Below are 23,673 nucleotides of genomic sequence, written 5' to 3'. Positions count from 1 at the left end.
CAGTTTTTGGAGTATATGTCTTTTGCCTCCTTAGGTAGATTTATTCCTAAGTATTATATTCTTTTTGATGAAATGGTAAAATTCATCTTAATTTCTCTTTCTGATACTCCATTGTTGGTATACAGAAATGCAATGGATTTCTGTGTGTTAATTTTGTATCCTACAACTTTACCAAATTCATTGATCTTTAGCAGTTTTCTCTTGTGCCTTTAGGATTTTCTGTATGTGTTGTTATGTCACCTGCAATCTGTGACAGTCTTACTTTTTCCCTTGCAATATGGATATCTTTTATTTCTTTTTCTTCTCTGATGGCTGTGGCCAGGATTTCAAATACTGTGTTGAATAAAAATGTCAAAAGTGGGCATCTCTGTCTCATTCCTGATCTTAGAGGAAATGCTTTTAGCTTTTCACCTTCCAGTATGGGGTTAGCTGTGGTTTGTCATATATGGCCTTTATTATGCTGAGATTTATTCCCTCTATGCACACTTTTTGGAGAGTTTTTATCATGCATAGATGCGAAATTTTTCAAAAGTTTTTTCTGCATCTGTAGTTTTTCATTCTCAGTTTGCTAATGTGGTATGTAGCATTTATTGGTTTACAGATAATGAAGATTCTTCTCATCTTTGGGATAAATCCCACTCGATCCGGGTGTGTGTTTCTCTTAATGTTTTGCAGGATTCATTTTGCTAATATTTTGCTGAGGATTTTTCTGTCTATATTCATCAGAGATGTGAAGTGAAAGTGTTAATCACTCAGTCGTGTCTGACTCTTTGCGACCCCATGGACTGCAGCCCACCAGGCTCCTCTGTCCATGGAATTCTCCAGGGAAGAATGCTGAAGTGGGCAACCATTCTGTTCTCCAGGGGATCTTCCTGACACAGGGATCGAACCCAAGTCTCCCTCTCTACAGGCAGGTTCTTTGCCATCTGAGCCACCAGGGAAGCCCCAGTGATTGTGGTTGATAATTTTCATTTTTTGTGTGATATCTTTGTCTGGTTTTGGTGTTAGGGTGATGCAAACCTCATAGAATGGTCTCAGGAGTATTCTTTGCTCTGCAGTATTTTGGAATATTTTGAGAAGATTATTCTCTAAATGTTTGGTAGAATTCACCTATGAAGCCATCTAGTCCTGGACTTTTGTTTGTTGGGAGTTTTAAAATAGTTGGAGGGGAAGATGATGCTTATGACTTCAGTACAGATTATGCATAATAGAACCATGTCCTTCTAAAAAGAGTTTTGTTGGGGATCATTTTTAACATTTTGTTCAGACTGCTAAGCTATTCTGCATGTGATGTACTGGTTTCTTATGGGTATAATAAGCTGTGTAAATTTTGAGTATGTATATACTGATAGAGTCATTTAAAAAATCAGGCAACTTAAAAAAAATTGCTGATTTAATTTAATTACTGGTAATTGAGTTCAGTTCAGTCACTCAGTTGTGTCTGACTCTTAGCCACCCCATGGACTGCAGGACACCAGACTTTTCCTTTCCATCACCAGCTCCTGGAGCTTGCTCAAACTAATGTCTATCGAGTCAATGATGCCATCCACCATCTCATTCTCTGTCATTTCCTTCTCCTCCTGCCTTCAGTCTTTCCCAGCAGCAGGGTCTTTTCCAGTGAGTCAGTTCTTCGCATCAGGTAGCCAAAGTATTGGTGCTTCAGCTTCAGTATCAGTCCTTCCAATGAGTATTCAGGACTGATTTCCTTTAGGATTGACTGGTTTGATCTCCTTCCTATCCGAGGGACTCTCAAGAGTCTTCTCGAACACCACAGTTCAAAAGCATCACTTCTTTAGCACTCAACTTTCTTTTTTAAAATTAATTTGTTATTTAATTGAAGGATAATTGCTTTATAGAATTTTGTTGTTTTCTGTAAAACCTCAGCATGAATCAGCCATAGATATACATATGACCCCTCCCTCGTTAGCCTCCCTCCCATCTGCCTTCCCATCCCATACCTCTAGGTTAATACAGAGCCCCTGTTTGGGTTCCCTGAGACACAGCAAATTCCCATTTTCTATCTATTTTACATATGGTAATGTAAGTTTCCATCTTACTCTCTCCATACATTTTACCCTCTCTTTCCCTCTCCCCATGTCCATAAGTCTGTTCTCTATGCCTGTTTCTCCATTGCTGCCCTGCAAGTAAATTCTTCTGTACCATCTTTCTAGATTCCATATATATGTGTTAATATATGATATTTATCTTTCCCTTTATGACTTACTTCACTGTAAGCTCTATATAATAGGCTCTAGGTTCACCCACCTCAGTAGAACTGACTCAAATGCATTCCTTTTTATGGCACGCTCAGATTTCTTTATGGTACAACTCTCACATCCATACATGACTACTGGAAAAACCATAGCTTTGATTAGATGGACATTTGTCAGCAAAGTAATGTCTCTGCTTTTTAACATGCTGTCTAGGTTTGTTGTAGCTTTTTTCCCAAGGAGCAAGCGTCTTTTTAATTTCATGACTGTAGTCACCATCTGCAGTGATTTTGGAGCCCAAGAAAATAGAATCTCTCACTGTTTCCATTGTTTTCGCATCTATTTGCCATGAAGTGATGGGACTGGATGCCGTGATCTTAGTTTTCTGAATGTTGAGTTTTAAGCCAGCTTTTTCACTCTCCTCTTTTACTTTCATCAAGAAACTCTTTAGTGCCTCTTTGCTTTCTGCCATAAGGGTGGTGTCATCTGCATATCTGAGATTACTGATATTTCTCCCAGCAATCTTGATTCCAGCTTGTGCTTCATCCAGCCTGGCATTTCACATGGTGTACTCTACATATAAGTTAAATAAGCAAGGTTACAATATGCAGCCTTGACATACTCCTTTCCCAATTTTGAACGGGTCCATTGTTCCATGTCCAGTTCTAACTGTTGCTTCTTGACCTGCATAATTATTTCCCAGGAGGCAGACAAGGTGATCTGGTATTCCCATCTCTTAAAAAATTTTCCAGTTTGTTGTGATCCACACACGTCAAAGGTTTTGGCATAGTCAATAAAGCAGAAGTAAATGTTTTTCTGGAATTCTCTTGGATGTTAGCAGTTTGATCTCTGGTTCCTATGCCTTTTCTAAATCTAGATTGTACACCTGGAAGTTCTCAGTTCATGTACTATTGAAGCCTTGCTTGGAGAATTTTGAGCATTACTTTGCTAGTGTGTGAGATAAGTACTGGTAATTTTGTATTTCTTCTTGGTTCAGTCTTGGGAGATTTGCTTTCTTAGAAATTTGTCCATATCATCTAGGTTGTCCATTTTCAGCATATAGTTGTTTGGAGTAGTGTGTCTTATGATTCTTTGAATTTCTTTGGTGTCAGTTTTAACTTTTCCTTTTTCATTTCTGATTTTATTGATTTGGACCCTCTCCCTTTTTTCTTAAGTGTCTGGCTAAATGTTTATCAATTTTGTTTATCTTTACTAAGAACCAGCTTTTAGTTTCTTTGAGCTTTTCTATTATTTTTTTTTTCTATTACTTATTTCAGTTCTGATGTTTATAATTTCTTCCCTTGTACTAACTTTGGGATGTCTTTTGTTCCTCTGGTTCTAGATGTAAGGTTAGGTTGTTTATTTGAGAGTTTTCTTGTTTCCTGAGGTGAACTTGTATTGCTATAAAATTCCCATTTAGAATTGCTTTTGTTGCTTTCCATTGGTTTTTGATCTTTGTGCTTTTGTTTTCGTTTGTGTCTAGAATTTTTTTTAATCTTCTCTTTGATTTCTTCAGTGATTCATTGATTGTTTAGTAGTATATTGTCTGGTCTGCACATGTTTATGGGTGTATTTTTTTTTCCATTTTTTTCCTGGTAATTGATTTCAGTCTCATAGTGTTGTGGTCAAAAAAGATGCTTGATCTGATTTCAGTTTTCTTAAATTTACAAAGCTTGTTTTTAGCCTCACATGTGACTTATCCTTGAGAATGTTCTGTTTGCACTTGTAAAGAACATGTATTCTGCTGTCTTCAGATAGAATGCTTTACATATACCAATTCAGTTCTTCTGTTCTAATATTTCATTTAAGCCCAGTGCTCCCTTATTGATTTTCTTTCTGGATGATCTATACATTGATGTAAGTGGTGTGTTAGAGTCCCCTACTATTATTGTGTGACTGTCAATTTCTCCATTTATGTCAGTTAGTATTTGTTTTATGTACTTAGGTGCTCCAATGTTGAGTGCATATATATTTACAGTTGTTCTATATTTTTCCTGGATTTATACCTTGATTATTATGTAGTATCCATCTTCAGTGGTCTTTACCATATAGTCTATTTTTCCTGATATAAGACATGCTGGGGCTTCCCTGATAGCTCAGTTGGTGAAGAATCCGCCTGCAATGCGGGAGACCCCAGTTCAATTCCTGGGTCGGGAAGATCCCCTGGAGAAGGGATAGGCTACCCACTCCAGTGTTCTTGGGCTTCCCTGGTGGCTCCGTCGGTAAAGAATCCACCTGAAATGTGGGAGACCTGGGTTCGATCCCTGAGTTGGGAAGATCCCCTGGAAAAGGGAAAGGCTACCCACTCCAGTATTCTGGCGTGGAGAATTCCATGGACCGTCCATGGGGTCGCAAAGAGTTGGACATGATTGAGCGACTTTCACTTCACTAAGACCTGATACCATGGGTTTCTTTTGATTTCCATTTCCTTGGACTATTTTTTTTCATATGCTCACTTTCACTCTGTGTGTGTTTTCAGATATGAAGTGAATCTCTTGTAGGCAGCATATATTTAGGTCTGGATCTTGTATTTATTCAGCCACTCTGTCTTTTGATTGGAGAGTGTAGTCCGTTTACATTTAAGGTAAATATTGATATATATGTTTGGAATTGTTACTCTAGGTCTTCTCTTCTTTTATTCTCTTGTGACTTGATGACTCTTTAATGTTATATTAGGATTCCTTTTTCTTCTTAGGGCATATGTCTATTACAGATTGTTGGTTTATGGTTACCATGAGGTTTTTATTATAGCTATATATATATGTGTGTGTGTGTGTGTGTGTATTTGATTATTTAAAGTAACTGATTGGTTCAAGATTGAGAAAAGAGTATGACAAGGCTGTCTGCTGTCACCCTGTTTGTTTAATCTGTACACTGAGCACATCATGAGAAATACCAGGCTGGATGGGTGACAAGCTGTAATCAAGATACACGGGAAAAACATCAACAACCTCAGATATGCAGATGGTACCACTCTAATGGCAGAAAGCAAAGAGGAACTAAAGAGCCTCTTGATGAGGGTGAAGGAGGAGAGTGAAAGAGCTGGCTTAAAACTAAATATTAGAAGTCTAAGATCATGGCATCCCACCCCATTACTTCGGCAAAGAGAGGAGAAAAAGGTGGAAGCAGTGACGGGTTTCCTCTTCTTGGGCTCTAAAATCACCATGGATGGTGACTGCAGCCATGAAACCAGAAGACATTTACTTCTTGGTAGGAAAGCTTTGACAAACCTAGAAGTGTTTTGAAAAGCAGAGACATTACTCTACCAACAAAGGTCCATATAGTCTAGGCCATGTTCTTCCCAGTGGTCACATACAGTTGTGAGGGCTGGACTGTAAAGAAGGTGGAGCGCCTTCAAACTGTGGTGCTGGAGAAGATTCCTGAGAGTCCCTTGGAGAGCAAGGGGATCAAACCAGTCATTCTTAAGGGAAACCAATCCTGACTACTCATTGCAAGGACTGATACTGAAGCTGAAACTCCAGTATTTCAGTCATCTGATGTGAACAGCCTACTCTTTGGAAAAGCCCCTAGTTCTGGGAAAAATTGAAGGCAGAAGGAGAAAAGGGTGTCAGAGGATAAGATAGCTGGGTGGCATCACCAATGCAATGGACATGAACTTGGGCAAATTTCAGGAGATGGTGAGGGACAGGGAGGCCTGGCATGCAGCAGTCCATGGGGTCGCAAAGAGTCAGACACAACTGGATGACTGAACAACAGCAAAAGTTGTTGATCTCTTTAGTTTGAAAGCAATTTAACAACACTGTGTTTTTACCTATGCCCCGTGTTTATGATCGGCTTCCCAAGGGTCAGTCCTGAAGAATCTGCTTGCATTGCAAGAGACACAGGAGACATGGGTTCAGTCCCTGGGTTGGGAAGATCCACTAGAGAAGGGCATGGCAACCCACTCCAGTATTCTTGATGGGAAAATCCCATGTACAGAGGAGCCTGCCTGGCTATGGTTATGAGGTCTCAAAGAGTCGGACACTACTGAAGCAACTGAGCACATGTGTTTACTGATTGGGACATTATATTTTACAACCTTTTGTATACCCCTTAACTACTTACTGTGTACATAGGTGATTTTGCTACTTTTTTTCTTTAACCTTCCTACTATCTTTATATGTGATTGGCCTACTACCCTCACTGAATATTTGCCTTTACCAGTGAAATGTTTCCTTTCATAATTTTCAGATTTCTAGTTGTGGCCTTGTCTACTTAGAGAAATCCCTTTAACATTGCTTATAAAGTTGGTTTTGTGATGCTGAACTCTTTCAGCTTTTACGTCTCTAAGACTTTTTGATCTGTCTTCCAAATCTGAAGGAAAGCTTTGCTGGGTAATTCCGTGGTTGTAGCTTTTTCTCTTTCATCATTGATAAGGAAGCTGTGGTACATATACACAATGGAATATTACTCAGCCATTAAAAAGAAGACATTCAAATCAGTTCTAATGAGGTGGATGACACCGGAGCCTATTATACAGAGTGAAGTAAGCTAGAAAGAAAAACACCAATACAGTATACTAATGCATATATATGGAATTTGGTAAATCGGTTAAGATAACCCTGTATGCGAGACAGCAAAAGAGACACAGATGTATAGAACTGTATTTTGGACGCTATGGGAGAGGGCGAGGGCAGGATAATATGGGAGAATGCCACTGAAGCATGTAAATTATCATTTGTGAAATGAATCACCAGTCCAGGTTCGAAGCATGATACAGGGTGCTTGGGGCTGGTGCACCGGGATGACTTGGAGGGATGGGATGGGGAGGGAGGTGAAAGGGGAGTTCTGGAAGGGGAAATTATGTACACCCATGGTGGATTCATGTCAATGTATGGCAAAACCAATACAATATTGTAAAGTAAAAAATAGATAAATAAATAAATTTAAATTTAAAAAAAAATCTTACTGAGACACTACTATATATCCACTAGAATGACCAAAATTTAAAAGATTAACAATGCCAAATGTTGATACAGTTGTGAAGTAACTAGAATTATTCTGCAATATTAAGGTTAAAAATTGCAGAGGAAGGAACACTTATGAACTCATTCTGTGAGGTCACCGTCACCCTGATACCAAAACCGGACAAAGATATCACACACAAAAAAGAAAATTACAGATCAGTATTACTCAAGAATGTAAAGACAGAAATCCTCAAGAAAATACTAGTAAACTGAATCCAGCAACTCATTAAAAGAATCATACATCATGATCAAGTGGGATTTATCTTAGGAATACAAAGATTTTTTTCAATATCTACAAATCAGTATGGAACACCACATGAATAAAGTGAAGAATAAAAACCATATGATCATCTCAATAGATGCAGAAAAATTATTGACAAAATTAAACACCTGTTTATGATTGAAAAACTCTTCAGAAAGTGTTCATAAGGGAACTTGTGTTGTTGTATAGTCACTAAGTCATGTCCAATTCTTTGTGACCCCATTTACTATAGCCTCCTAGGCTCCTGTGTCCATGGGATTTCCCAGGAAACCATACTGGAGTGGGTTGCCATAGCCTTCTCAGGGAATCTTCCCAACCCAGGGATAGAACTCCTGTCTCCTCCATTGACAGGTGGATTCTTTATTGCTGAGCTGCCAGGAAAGCCAAATGTAACTTACCTCTACATAAAGCTCATATACAACAAACCCACAGCAAGCATCATTCTCCCTGGTGAAAAACTAAAAGCATTCTTCTTAAGATTAGGAACAAGACAAGGATGTCCACTCCCCCGACTATTATTCAACATAATTTTGGAAGTCCTAGTGACAGCAATCAGAGAAGAAAAAGAAAGGAATCCTATTGGAAAAGGAGTTAAACTGTCACTGTTTGGAGATAACATGATACTATACATAGAAAATTCTAAAGATGCTACCAGAAAACTACTAGAGCTCATTGATGAATTTTACAAAGTTGCAGGATATAAAATTAATGCACAGAAATCTCTTGCATTCTTATACACTAACAATGAAAGATCAGAAAATCACAGAAGCAATCCCATTCACCATCATATCAAGAAGAATAAAATACCTAGGAATAAAACTACCTAATGATGCAAGACTTCTACTCAGAAAACTGTAAGGTGTTGCTGAAAGAAATTGAAGATGATGCAAACAGATGGAGAAATAGGCCATGTCCATTGATTGGAAGAATCAATATTGTGAAAATGACTGCAGTGCCCAAAGCAATGTAAGTCCTATCAAATTACTAAGAGCATTTTCTATTACTTAGAACAAAAAATTTTGCAAATAGCCAAAGCAGTCTTGAGAAAGAAAAATGAAGCTGAAGGAATCAACCTTTCTGACTTTAGGCTGTACTACAAAGCTACAGTCATCAAGACAGTATGGTACTGGCAGAAAAAAAAGAAATATAGATCAATGGAACAGGGTAGAAAGTCCAGAGGTAAATAAACCCACACACTTATGGCCACTTAATCTATAACAAAGAAGGCAAGACTATGCAATGGACAAAAGACAGTTTCTTCAAGATGTGGTGCTGGGAAAACTGGATAGCTATATGTAAAAAGAATGAAATTAAAACACTCCCTAACACCATACACAAAAATAAACTCACAGTGGATTAAAGACATAAATGATAGACCAGACACTATAAAACTCTTAGAAGGAAAACTTAGGCAGAACACTCTTTGACATGGATCACAGCAAGATCTTTTTCAGTTTACCTCCTGGAGTAAAGAAAATAAAAACAAAAATAAACAAGTGGGACTTTAAAGCTTTTTTTACACAGCGAAGGAGACCATGAACAAAATGAAAAGACAACCCTCAGAATGGGAGGAAGTAATTGCAAATGAAACTACTAACAAGAGATTAATCTCCAAAATATACAAATAATTTATGGAGCTCAATATAAAAAACAAACAACCCCATCAGAAAATGGGCAGATCTAAATAGTCATTTCTCCAGAGAATACATACAGATGGTCAACAAACACATGAAAAGATGGCTCAGCATCACTTTTTCATTAGATAAATGCAAATCACAACTACAATGAGGTATTACCTCACACCAATCAGAATGACCATCTCAAAAAATCTACAGGCAATAAATGCTGGCAAAGGTATGGAGAAAAGGGTGACTCTCCTAAACCATTGGTGGGAATGTAAACTAGTACAGCTATGTGGAAAACAGTATGGGATTTCTTTAAAAAAATAAAAGCAGAGCTACCATGTGATCCTGCAATTCCATTCCTGGGCATCTCTCCAGAGAAAACCATAATTCGAAAAGATACGTGCACCCCAGTGTTCACTGAAGCACTATTTACAACAGCCAGGACACAGAAACAGACTAAATGTCCATCAACAGAGGAATGGATAAGGAAGATGTGGTACATATGTACAATGGAGTATTACTCAACCATAGAGAGAATGAAATAATACCATTTGCAGCAACATGGAAGGACCTAGAGAGTGTCATACTGAGTGACGTGAATCAGACAAAGACAAGTATGTGATATCACTTATATGTGGAATGTTAAAAACAGAAACAGAGTTACAAATGTAAGTTAACAAGAAAAAGCAGGGAGCGGGGTAAATTGGGAGATTGGACTTGACATATACCCACTACTAAATATAAAATAGATAATTCATAAGTACTCAGTATTCTGAGTAGGCCAGGAAATTCTATTCAATCCTCTGTGATGGTCTATATGGGAAAAGAATCTAAAAAAGAATGGATATATGTATATGTATAACTGATTCTTTTTGCTATATACCTGAAATTAGCACAATATTGTAAATCAACTATACTCCAATAAATAAAAAATATATGTATATATACAGGCAAAAATATATATATGGTATATATATATATATATATACAGGCAAACAGACTAGAAGAAAATAGTTGCAAAATTTGACAAAAGGTAAATATATATCTATATATGCATATATGCGTGTGTGTATGTATGTGTGTGTGTATATATACATATATTTATATGTATATCCAGGAGATAGATCCAGGATATATGAAAAATTTCTGATCTCAATAATAAATAAATACGATTTGGAGCAATACACAAATTAGTATATGTAAATAGTAAGAAAATGGGTATTCAACAGTATTAGTCATCAGAAATGCAAATTAAAATCTTAATGAGATATGCTATATATCCACTAGAATGGCCAAAATATAAAACATTTACAATGCCAAATGTTGACATGGTTGTGAAGTAACTGGAATTATGCTGGAATATTGTTGAAAATATAAATTAATACAACCATTTTGGAAAACTTACTGGTAGTTGTTGTTGTTTTTTTTTTCCCTAAAAATAGCATACAGCTACACTGTGACCCAGCAATTCCACTGTGAGTTCTTTATCCAAGAAAAATGTAAACATAGGTTATAAGAAAAGACTAGTAGAAGTTTAATAGCAGTTTTATTCATAATAGCTAAAAACTGGAAAGAGCCCAGCTGTCCATCAATAGGAGAATAAATAAGCAAACATATATTTATACAGTGGAATACTGTTCATCAATATAAAGGAATGAATTGCTAATAAATGTAACAAAAAATACTGAGTAAAAAAAAGCTTACACAAAAGAGTATATATAAGTTTCCATTAATATGAAATGCTAGAATAGGCAAAATTTCAGAGGGAAAAAAAATCATAATAATGGTTGCCTTAGGACTGATGGAGTAGGGATTAATTGTAAGAAGTTTGAGGGATTTGGGGGTTGATGAATGAAAAAGCTATTATCACTGGAGAGGTTTGCATAAGAAAAGTCCTCACAGCATGAGACTAGCTAGAGGCTTATGGCCAAAAGAGAAGGAAGGCAAAGGAATTCCTGAGGTGAAGCAGACTGCAGTGACTGTCTCTGGAGGTTACAAGTCTAAGTGATGTTGCTTAGTAGCGTAGTGAGGAGTCTGGATCAGAGATAGCAGTGACTTGGGGTCTCAAAACCCCAACCTCTGTTTTATCGATGGCTAGCAGATGTTCACTGCTGTTTTCTGGAGTATACAAAGCAGGCAAGCTATAAATCATTAAAAGTCTGCTTGTTTGCGGTCTTTTTTTTTTTTAAAATAATTGAGTGTATAAAAATGTTAGTTTATACAGCATTTAGTTCCAGCTGACGTTGGAGCTAATGGATCTCAGCCTGCAATGAAGAAATAAACAACTCAGGCCAATACATAGAAGCCATCTTTATCTAATAAATATAACAACTGAAAAGGCATAAGAGGAAATTTTTTTGGAGTGATGATAATGTTCTACATCTTGATAAGGGTTTAAATCACACAAGTGAATACATTTGTCAAAACTCATGAAGTATATACCTAAGAATTGTGCATTTCACTGTACATGATATGCATGCTAAAATACTCAGGGTGAAATGTACTGCTGTATCAGTTTGTACTGAAACACCAAAAATAGAATGGGTTAATAGATAGTTGGATAGGTATCTGATAAAGCAAGTATAGGAAAATTTTAATAGTAGAATCTAGATTGGGATATACATATGTTTATTATAAAACTTTTAACTGTTTGCTTTTTGTTTAAAGAAGTTTGTAATGAGATATTGAGGCCTACCAGGTCGAGATAGACTAAACGTAACAAGAAGTACTGAATAACAACATATCTTACACAAAAGAGTATATGTAAGTTTCCATTAATATGAAAAGAGACCTGTTAGGAAACTATGCCATTGCATTAAAAAAACAAAATTATAGAGCTTTGTATTTCTTGACCAATTTTAAACTATAATTTCTGTAGAAACAATCCTATGTTTGATCATTCAACTGAAGATATGTGGTGATTGCTCTTTTACAGAGAAAGTCCTTCTGCTAGCCTGGACACATGTGCATTTCTATCATCATTTGTGGGCTCCAATAGGACTCTGCTTATCGATGGCCGCGTCGAACTCAAAAGAGGCCTGCAGAGGCAGGAGCGGCATCTTTTCCTGTTCAATGATCTGTTTGTTGTGGCCAAAATCAAGTAAGTATACTGGATACTCTCTCCTGGTGTATCATTATAAAGTTGCATTTCCACTAACAAAGTTAACCTTTCTTTTCAATATCACTATAAGTATATGTGGCCTCTATTACTATAACTAATGTCTGAAGTGAGTTTTGTTTGTTTTGTTTTTGAAAAAATGTTTCAGTTATTTACTCATTTAACAAGTGTTGATTTCAGTCCCACTCTATGCCATGCTCTGAAATATAGGGGATACAGTGAAGAATGTGATGGATATGGTCCCTGCTTTCCTGATGCTTTCATGTATAATGTGGATGGGGGAAAATTACAAATTGTGCTTACTGCCATGAAGAAAATAGGATGAAGTGAAATATGGAATATATGTTAGGTAGGAAGAATAAAAACAATGAAGAATGAAAAATGACAGCCATTCAGATATTAGGAGGGTGGGTATTCTAAGTAGAAGTAATAGCAGGTACAAAGCAGGTGGGGAAAGTTTGGCCCTTTGGAGTTGAAAGAAGGCCCATGTCACTGGAGCATAATAAGCAGGAAGAGAGTAGTATAAATTGATATTGGAGAAATAGACAAGGATCAGGTTATCAGGACCTTTGTTGGCTGCATGAATTATCTATTGCCATATAACAAATTACCCCAAAAGGTTACAGTTTATGACTACAAACATCTGGCACATTTTCTGAGTCAAGAATCTGGGAATCGTTTAGCCAAGTGTTTCTGGCTCAAGGGCCCTAGAGCTGTTGACCAGGTTTATAGTCATCTCAGAGCTTGAGTGAAGAGTCTTCAAAGCTCCCAGATCACTCATGTGGGTCCTGGCCATCCTCACTTCCACAGTGGCTCCTGGCCAGAGGCGATAGTTCTTTTCCGTGTAAGTCTCTCCACAGAGCTACTCTTAACATAGAATTGTTTCCTTTAAAGTGAAAGATCCAGGATAGGCAGGAAGAGAGTGTTGAAGGGAGTGTGTGTGCTCAGTCGCTTCAGGGTCCTTTGGTCCTTTGAGACCCCAAGGAACATGGCCCACCAGGCACCTCTGTCCATGGGATTTTCCCAGCAAGAATATTGAAGTGGGTTGCCATGCCCTCCTCCAGGGGATCTTCCCAACCCAAGGATTGAACCCACGTCTCCTACATCTCCTGCATTGCAGGTGGATTTTTTACATTCTGAGCCATTGAGAAAGCCCTGTTGAAGGGAGAGAACACCTAAAATAGAAGCTGCAGTCCTTTATAACCTAATTTTAAAAGTAGTATACCATCATTTCTAATATTGAGAGGCTATTGGCCACTCAGAATATTGGGAAATCAGGACTTTGAGGGGTATCTTAGAGGCTGAGTACCAAAAGACCATGGTAGATGTTTACATTTTATTCCAAATGGTTTTAACTAGGGGAATGGCATGATGGGGTACGTATTTTTTACTCTTCTGGCTATAGTGGGTAATGGATTAGAGGGTAGACAGGAGTAGAAGAAAGGAGACTGGACTGGAGGTTATTGTAGTAGTCCTGATGAGAGATAATGAAGGCTTTATCTGGAGAAATGGCAGTTCAATGAAGGATGCAGACATATTTGAATATACTTTCAGTTCAGTTCAGTCACCCACTAGTGTCCGACTATTTATGACCCCATGGGTTGCAGCATGCCAGGCTTCCCTGTCCATCACCAACGCCCAGAGCTTGCTCAAATTCATGTCCATTGAGTCAGTGATGCCATCCAACCATCTCATCTCTGTTGTCCCCTTCAATTTTTCCCAGCATCGGGGTCTTTTCCACTGAATCAGCTCTTCGCATCAGGTGGCCAAAGTATTGGAGTTTCAGCTTCAACATCAATCCTTCCAATGAATACACAGGATTGTTTTCCTTTAAGATTGACTGGTTTGATATCCTTGCAGTCCAAGGGATTCTGAAGAGTCTTCTCCAACACCACAATTCAAAAGCATCAATTCTTTGGCGCTCAGCTCTCTTTATGGTGCAACTCTCACATCTGTACATGACTCCTGGAAAAGCCATAGCTTTGACTATACAAACCTTTGTTGGCAAAGTAATATCTCTGCTTTTTAATATGCTGTCTAGGTTTGTCATAGCTTTTCTTCCAAGGAGCAAGCATCTTGTAATTTCGTGGCTGCAATCACCATCTGCCATGATTTTGGAGCACAAGAAAATAAAGTCTCTACTGTTTCCATTGTTTCCCGATCTATTTGCCATGAAGTGATGGGACCAGATGCCATGATCTTCGTTTTTTGAATGTTGAGTGTTAAGCCAGCTTTGTCACTCTCCTCTTTCACTTTCATCAAGAGGCTCTTTAGTTCCTCTTCACTTTCTGCCATGAGAGTGGTGTCATCTGCCTATCTGAGGTTATTGATATTCCTCCTGACAATCTTGATTCCAGATTGTGCTTCATCCAGCCTATCATTTCTCATGATATACTCTGTCATATGAGGTGACAATATATAGCCTTGGTGTACCCTTTTCCCAATTTAGAACCTGTCTGTTGTTCCAGGTCTGGTTCTAACTTGCTTCTTGACCTGCATAGAGATTTCTCAGAAGGCATGTAAAGTGGTCTGGTATTCCCATCTCTTTAAGAATTTTCCACAGTTTGTTGTGATCCACACAGTCAAAGGCTTCGGCGTAGTCAATAAAGCAGAAGTAGATGTTTTTCTGGAATTCTCTTCCTTTTTCTATGATCCACTGGATGTTGGCAATTTGATCTCTGGTTCCTCTGCCTTTTCTAAATCCAGCTTGAACATCTTTTAGGTTCTCAGTTCACATACTGTTGAAGCCTAGCTTAGAGAATTTTGAGCATTACTTTGCTAGCCTGTGAGAAGAGTGCAATTGTGCGGTACTTTGAACATGCTTTGGCTTTGCCTTTCTTTGGGATTGGAATGAAAACTGACCTTTTCCAGTCCTGTGGCTGGCCACTGCTGAGTTTTCCAAATTTGTTTGCATGTTGAGTGCTGCACTTTAACAGCATCATCTTTTAGGATTTGAGATAGCTCAGCTGGAATTCCATCACCTCCACTAGCTTTGTTCATAGTGATGCTTCCTAAGGCCCACTTAACTTTGCATCCAGGATGTCTGGCTCTAGGTGAGTGATCACACCATCATGATTATCTGGGTCATTAAGATCTTTTTGTATAGTTCTTCTTGTACTTTTGCCACCTCTTCTTAATGTCTTCCTCTTCTGTTAGGTCCATACCGTTTCTGTCCTTTATTGTGCCCATCTTTACATGCAATGTCCCCTTAATATCTCTAATTTTTTTTTAAGAGATCTCTAGACTTTCCCACTCTATTGGTTTCATATATTTCTTTATACTGATCATTTAAGAAGGCTTTCTTATCTCTCCTTGCTATTTTTTGGAACTCTGCATTCAGATGGATATATCTTTCCTTTTCTCCTTTGCCTTTTGCTTCTGTTCTTTTCTCATATACTTTAGATGTACCCAAAATAATTCACCCAAAATACTTTCACTTTAATTAAATTTTTTATTTAATTCAACACTAAATCCAGTGTAATTAACATCCAACCTAGAACATGAAAGCTATAACTTGCTCTAATCCCTTTCCATTGTTTATAAAACATCATAAAAAAATAGTTTATCAAATCTAGTATCTCATCAAAGAGATTTTTGGTCACTGGAGAAGAGTTAGCTTTTTTCTACTATCTGTACCCTCAGATAAGTTATGCTATGTCATAAATGAGATGTGAATGGGGAGGAGATCAAGATTGTGGATTAGATAGATGCTGAGCTCACCTACCCCCATGAACACATGAAAAGTACATCTTAATGCAAAGGAATTGTCACTGAAAACTACCTGGAGATGAGCAGAACGACTCTTTGGCAACCAAGGCTGTAAATAAAGATCCACAGGAGTCATAAAGGAAGGGAGGAGAAGCAATTAGGTCAGAACACACTTCCCTAGGAAGGTAAAGAGAAGAGGAGGGGTAAATCATGGGCTTCATATCCTTCCTGGGGATTAAGGAGTGTGAAGCACATACTTGGCACACCAGCCAGCACTGGGAAGATAAGTCCCCTTGGCTGGTTTGAAAACCATTGACTGATAGGAGAGCGTGTAAGAAACTGAGACTCCCATCTGTGAAGAATGTAAACACACTCTTGTTTACTCTCAGAACAAGGCAGAGGAAGCAGATTAAAACTACCTAGGGCTCTGACAGTAATGGATACCTCAGCATTGCCTCTAACTCTTGTGCAAATACCAACTAGGATGTAGGCTAATATTGCCAAAGCAAGTGTGCCCTTGTGAGGGACAGAGGCAGCTCTGACCCAGCACTGCAGTTAAATGTGACAAGGATGTTTATTGCTGGCACTCACGGAAGGCAGTGGATCAGGAGCTGTCTGCAGATCTGACTGGCATGCTTGAGCCATCCTGGTGCATGTCCTAGTTGCACCAGCTGCCTGCTCTAAACCCGTCTTTCTACATTGCCACTCCCCTCTGCAGTGAAGGTACCGTGGCTAGGAGAGGGGAGAATACATACTTAGAGGGGACAGAACAAGCTCATATCTGACCCTCAGGGTTTCTGACCCTCAGGGTTTCTGCCCCAACACTTTGGACCTGACCCTGCCACCAGTAGGATGGCCATTGAATGTAGTAAAAGCCCCAGCTCACACTTGGCTCTAGCTTTAGCCCCTCCGTTTCCAGCCCTACCTTTTACTAAGGTAACAGATGCCAACACACCCAGGGGGATGATATGACCCATGCTCAGTTGAGATCCAGCTCTCCCACCAAAGCCACTGGGAATACACGGACTTGAATAGGCTTGAATAGGGATGCTCCCACACAAGGACTCATCTTCAAGACTGGGATAGGTAATTATTCACCACACTTCATAGAGACAAGAAGTTAACCAAAATGAGAAGAAAGAAGAATTTGTTTCAAACAAAAGAACAAGAAAAAAAAACTTTTAAAGAAACAACTAAAGGGTAGATGAACACAGTGAGAATTTTGACAAGGAAGTGGGAAATGTAAACAATACTGGTCAGAGTTTAAGACTACAATAACTGAAATGAAAAGCAGACTAGAAGGAATTAACAGCAGACTATGATACAAAAGAAGGCATTAGTGATCTTGAAAATAGAATAATGAAAATCATCAATCAAAAAGGAAAAAAATTAGAAAATAATGACATTTAAAAGAAACTGTGGGAAAACAGCAAGCATAATAACATTTACATTATGGTGGTTCCAGGGAAAAGACAGAAAGGGGCCAAAAATGTATTTGTGGAAATTATGGCAGAAAACTTCCCAGACCTGAAGAAGGAAACAGATAACCAGGTGCAAGAAGCAGAGTCCCAAATAAGATGAAAGCAAAGAGACTCACACTAACATGTTATGTTAAAATGGCAAAAATAAGGCATCAAGAGAAAAACAAAGTGTTACATACAAGGGGACTCCCATAAGGCTATCACCTGATTTTTTCTACAGAAATTTTGCGGGCCAGAACAGAGTGGCATGATATAGTTAAAGTGCCCAGAGGGAAAAACCTGAAACCTAGAATACTACCCAGCAAGATGGTCATTCAGAATTGAAGAAAAGACAAAGAGCTCAGGCAAGCAAAAACTAAGAGTTCGCCAATACTAACTTGACCCTGAAACATGTTAAATAGTCTTCTCTTAGTAGAAAATAAAGTGCCATAGTAAGATGTAACAAATTATGGAAAAGGAAATACACAACTAGTGAAGGAAAATATACAGTAAAGGCTGTGGATCAGTGACTTAGATAGTACTAAGTCTAAAGGACAAAAATTATAAAAAGCAACTATAACTGAAATAAACAGTTAAGGTGAAAAAACTGGAAACAGAACTGCTATATGACCTAGCAATCCCACTGCTGGGCATACACACTGAGGAAACTAGAATTGAAAGAGACAAATGTATCCCAATGTTCACTGCAGCACTGTCTACAATAGCTAGCACATGGAAACAACCTAGATGTCCATCGACAGATGAATGGATAAAGAAGTTGTGGTATGTATACACGATGGAATATTACTCAGCTATTAAAAAAACACATTTGAGTCAGTTCAAATGAGAGGGACAAAATTGGAGCTTATTATACAGAGTGAAGTAAGTCAGAAAGAGAAACACAAATGCAGTATATTGACACATATGTGTGGAATTTAGAAAGATGGTAACAACAACCCTATATGCAAGACAGCAAAAGAGACACAGATGTAAAGAACAGATTTTGGACTATGTGGGAGAAGGCGAGGGTGGGATGATTTGAGAGAGTAAAACTGAAACGTGTAAAATAGATGACCAGTGCAAGTTTGATGCATGAAGCAGGGCACTCAAAGCCGGTGCTCTGGGACAACCCAGAGGGATGGGATGTGGAGGGAGGTGGGAGGGGGGTTCAGGATCGGGGGGACACATGTGCACCCGTGGCTGGTTCCTGTCGATGTTTGGCAAAAACCACCACAATATTGTAAAGTAATTAGCCTCAAATTAAAATAAATAAAGTAATTTTAAAAAAAGTAAACGAGATAAATATGAGCTTGTAAAAGATGACAAAAAACAAAGTGTGGGGAAAGAAGAAAAATGTAGATTTTTCTAGAGTGTGTTTACACTTAAATGACTATAGTTTAAAATAAGTAGGTACAAATCAGCATATGAGCCCCATGATAATCACAAACCAAATACCTACAATAGATAAACAAACACTAAAAACAAACAAACAAAAGTAATACAAGCATTCCACTGAAGAAAGTCATCAAACCACAAGAAAAAAAGCAAACAGAAGAAAAAAAAGGAATAGCAAACTACAAAACAACCAGAAAACAAGTAACAAAAAGGCAGTAAGAGTACATGCCTATCAATAATGACTTTAAACGTGATTGGAAAAAATACATCAAAAAAGTAGGCTGAATGATGGGATTAAAAATCCAAGATCCATCTATGTGAACCTGCATGAGACTCACTTCAGAGCTAAAGACACAAACAGCCTGAAAGTGAGGGGATGGAAAGAGATATTTCATGCAAATGGGAAAAAAGAAAGCTGGAGTAGCAGTACTCATATAGATAAATTTAACAAAAGACAGAGACAGGCATTATTTTATAATAAAGGGATCAATACAAAAAGAGGATATTATACTGATTGACATACATGTACCCAATACAGGAGCACCTAAATATATCAAGCAACTATTAAAAGACATAAGGGAGAAACTGACAGTACTACAGTAATAGTTGGATATATTAACACTCCACTTACCTCAAAGGATAGGTCGTTCAGGCAAAATTATTAAGACAACAGTGGTCTTAAATGGTATAATAACCAGGTGGGCTTAATAGATAGCTACAGCACACTCAAAAATCCCTGCAGATGGTGACTGTGGCCATGAAATTAAAAGATGCTTGCTCCTTGGAAGAAAAGCTATGACAAACCTAGGTAGCATATTAAAAATAGAGACATTCCTTTGCCGACAAAGGTCCATACAGTCAAAGTGATGGTTTTTCCAGTAGTCATGTGTGGATGTGAGAGCTGGACCATAAAGAAGGTTGAGCACTGAAGAATTGACGCTTTTAAACTGTGGTGTTGGAGAAGACTCTTGAGAGTCCCTTGGACTGTGAGATCAAACCAGTCAATCCCAAAGGAACTCAGTCTTGAATATTCATTGGAAGGACTGATGCTAAAGCTGAAGTGCCAATACTTTGGCCACTTAATGCAAAAAGCCAACTCATTAGAAAAGACCCTGATGCTGGGAAAGATTGAAGGCAGGAGGAGAAGGGGACGACAGAGGATGAGATGGTTGGATGGCGTCACAGACTCAATGGACATGAGTTTGAGCAAGCTCCGGGAGATGGTGCTGGACAGGGAAGCCTGGTGTGCTGCAAGGGGTCACAAAGAGTCAGACAGGACTGAGGGACTGAACAACAACAGCAGCACATTCCAATCAAAACACCAGTAGAATACACATTCTTTTGATGTACACATTAAACGTTCTCCAGGATAGTGCACATTCTAGGCCAAAATACAAGTGTCAACAAATTTAACAGGAGAGGTGTATCAACCATCTTCCAATCACAACTATATGAAACTTGAAATCAATTACAAAAAGAAAAATGGGAAAATCACAGACATATAGAGAGTAAACAGTGTGCTACAGAAAACCAATGGGCTGATGAAAAAATCAAAGAAGAAATCAGAAAGTATCTTAAGACAAATAAAAATGGAAACAGAATGCTTCAGAATTTATGATATGCGGCAGAGTAGTTGTACGTAACTTCCCTGTAGCTCAAATGGTAAAGAACCTGCCTGCGACTGCAGGAGACTAGAGTTTGATCCCTGGTTTGGGAAGTTCCTCTGGAGAAGGGCATGGCAACCCACTCCAGTATTCTTGCCTGGAGAATCCCATGGACAGAGAAGCCTGGCGGGCCACAGTCCATGGGGTCGCAAAGAGTCGGACACGACTGAGTGACTGACACACACAGTTGTATGGGAAGTTTACATCAGTACAGGCCTTCCTCAGGAAACAAGTAAAATCTCAAATAAACAACCTAACCTGCCATCTGAAGGAATTAGATAAAAGAAGAATAAGCAAAGCCTTAAGTCAGGAGAAGGAAGGAAATAATAAATATCAGAGAGGAAATAAATAAAATAGAGACCAAAAAGTAATAGAAAAAGACCAGTGAAACAACTAATTTTTTGAAAAGATAAAATTGATAAACTGTTAGCTAGACTCATCAAGAAGAAAAGGGATAGGACCCAAATAAGAAATGAAAGAGGAGAAATAACAACCAGTACCACAGAGATACCAAAAAAAAAAGAAGGATTCTGTGAATAGTTGTATGCCAACAAATTAGACAACACAGGAAAAATAGGCAAATGATGAAAAACATACAACCTGCTATCACTGTATCGAGAGAAAACAGACAGTTTGAACAGACTGATTACTAATACTGAAACTGGATTTGTAATTTTAAAAAACCTACGAGGAAACAACAGTCCAGGACCAGATGACTTCACAGGGAAATTCCACCAAACATATAAAGAAGAGCTAATTCCTGCCTTCCTCAGTCTCCCAAACTCATTCTCCAAGGCCACCATTACCTTGATACCAAACTAGGCTGAGACACTAAAAAAAGAAAAGAAAATTACAGGCCAATATCTTCATGAATATACATGCAAAAATCCCTGACAAAATATTAGGAAACTGAATTAAACAGTACAAGGAGAAGATCTTACATTGTGATCAAGTGGGATTTATTCCACGGATGCAAAGATGGTTCAAAAATGGGCAAGTAAATCATTGCAATACACCACTTTAACAAAGTATGGAAATCACATGATCACCTCAGTAGATATAGAAGAAGCATTTGACAAAATTCAGCATCCATTTATGATAAAAAAATTCATCAAATTTCCCCCATATCTGGAGAGAACATATCTCGACATAATAAATACTATTTATGACAAACCCACACCTAACATCATATATACTCTGAAAAGCTGAAAGTTTTTTCTTTAAAATCAGGAACAAGACAAAGATGCCCACTCTAACCACTTCTATTTAACATAATATTGGAAGTCCTAGCCACACAATTATAAAAGAAATAAAAGGGATCCATGTTGGAAAGGAAGAAGTAAAATTATCACTATTTGCAGATGACATGACACTATGTATCAGTTTAGTTCCATTCAGTTGCTCAGTCTGTCTGACTCTTTGCAACCCCATGGACTGCAGCATGCCAGGCTTCCCTGTCCATCACCAACTCTGGGAACTTACTCAAATACTATGTATAGAAAACCCTCAAAGCTTCATCAGAGAGCCATTAGAACTAATAAATTAATTCAGTAAATTTTAATATACAAGATTAATACACAGACACCTGCTACTTTTCTATATACTAATAAAGAACTATCAGAAAGGGAAAACAATCCAGTTTAAAATTGCATCCAAAAAAAAAAAAGCCAAGTAATAAACTTAATCATACAAGTGAAAGACCTCAGTTCTGAAAACTAAGAACATTGATGAAGGAAATTGAAGATGATACCCCCCAAAAAATGGAAAGATGTTATGTGTTCATCAATTGGAAGATTTAATGTTGTTAAAATGTCTATAATGCTCAAAACAGTCTACAGATTTAATGTAGTCCCTTTCAAAATACACGTGACAGTTTTAACAGAACAAAGCAAATAATCCTAAAATTGATATGGAATGACAAGAGATAACATAGACAGAGCAGTCTTGAGAAGACAGAACATGGTAGGGGTATCATGCTCCCTGTCAGACTAAGCTTCAAAACAGTATGTACTGTTGTGATTACTCTGTTACTCTGTATATACAGTGAGGAAAAGTGTTACTAGGAAAACTGGAGAGCAGGATATAAAAGAATGAAAGTAGAACATTCCCTCACAACATATATAAAAACAAACTCAAAATGGAATAAAGACCTTCATGTAAGACTGGAAATGATAAAAATCTATAAAAAAAACTCTATAAAAAAACCATAAAAAAAAGAAAATTTGCAGAACACTCTTCGACATAAACCATAGCCGTATTTTTTTGGAACTCTCTCCTCAGGCAAAAGAAACAAAAGCAAAAAAATAAACAAATGGGACCTAATTAAACTTAAAAGCTTTTGCACAGCAAAGGAAACCATTGACATGATAAAAAGATAATCTACTGAACGAAAGAAAATATGTGCAAATGATATAACTGACGGGTTAGTATTCAGATGAGGTAAATAACTCAACATCAGAAAAACAAACAACCCAATTATAAAATTGGAAGATTAACTGAATAAGAAAAAAATTTTAAAAAAAGTTCAAAAAGAATTCCAAAAGAAAGACATTTTTCCAAAGAAAATTTATAGATAGCCAATAGGCACTCAATATCAGTAATTATTAGGGAAATGCAAATTAAAACCATGATGAGGTAGCACCCCACATCTGTCAGAACAGCTGTCATCAGCAAGAACACAAATAACAAATGCTGCAGAGGATATGGAGAAAAGGGAACCCTTGTACACTATTGGTAAGAATAAACTGGTGCTGACAATGTGGAAACAGTATGAAGATTCCTTAAAAAAAACTATGACTGGAACTTCCATATGATCTAGTAATTGCATACCTGGGTTTATATCCAAGGGAAATGAAAACACTCATATGAAAATATGTAATACATTGACCCAAATATTCATTAGCGGGTTTATTTACAACTGCTACGATATGGAATCTACCTACGTGTTCATTAACAGATGAATGGAGAAAGAAGATGTGGTATGTATATACTGTGGAATACTACTCAGCCATAAAAAAGAATGAAATTTTGTCATTTGCAATAGCATGGATGGACTCGGAGGGTATTGTGCTTAATGAAATAAATTAGATAAGGACAAATACTGTGTGTTATCACTTACATGTGGAATCTAAAAAGTAAAATGTATATAACAAAACAGAAACAGACTCAAAGATACAGAGAACTGATGGTTACCAATGAGGAGAGGAAGTCAGGAAGGGAGTGACAGGGTTGGTGGTTAAGAGGTACCAACTACTATTTAAAAAA

At 37.7% G+C, this 23,673-nt stretch overlaps 1 protein-coding gene across 22 annotated transcripts in view; it reads left to right on the top strand.

Moving 5' to 3' along the window:
- The window catches only part of ARHGAP20 (Rho GTPase activating protein 20), a 189,752-nt gene that overhangs the window by 92,595 nt on the left and 73,484 nt on the right, over positions 1 to 23,673 (top strand). For all 22 annotated transcript variants that reach the window (XM_081544162.1, XM_081544156.1, XM_081544157.1 and 19 more), the window contains one exon: positions 12,000 to 12,164. In XM_081544162.1, the coding sequence (XP_081400288.1) occupies positions 12,000 to 12,164 (165 nt within the window). The remainder of the gene's footprint in view (positions 1 to 11,999; positions 12,165 to 23,673) is intronic.

The sequence above is a fragment of the Giraffa tippelskirchi genome, chromosome 11 (assembly GCF_054371585.1).
Source record: "Giraffa tippelskirchi isolate mGirTip1 chromosome 11, T2T-mGirTip1v1.2.pri, whole genome shotgun sequence".
Classification (NCBI taxonomy): Eukaryota; Metazoa; Chordata; class Mammalia; order Artiodactyla; family Giraffidae; genus Giraffa; species Giraffa tippelskirchi.
This window is presented reverse-complemented; position numbering and strand designations above follow the sequence as displayed.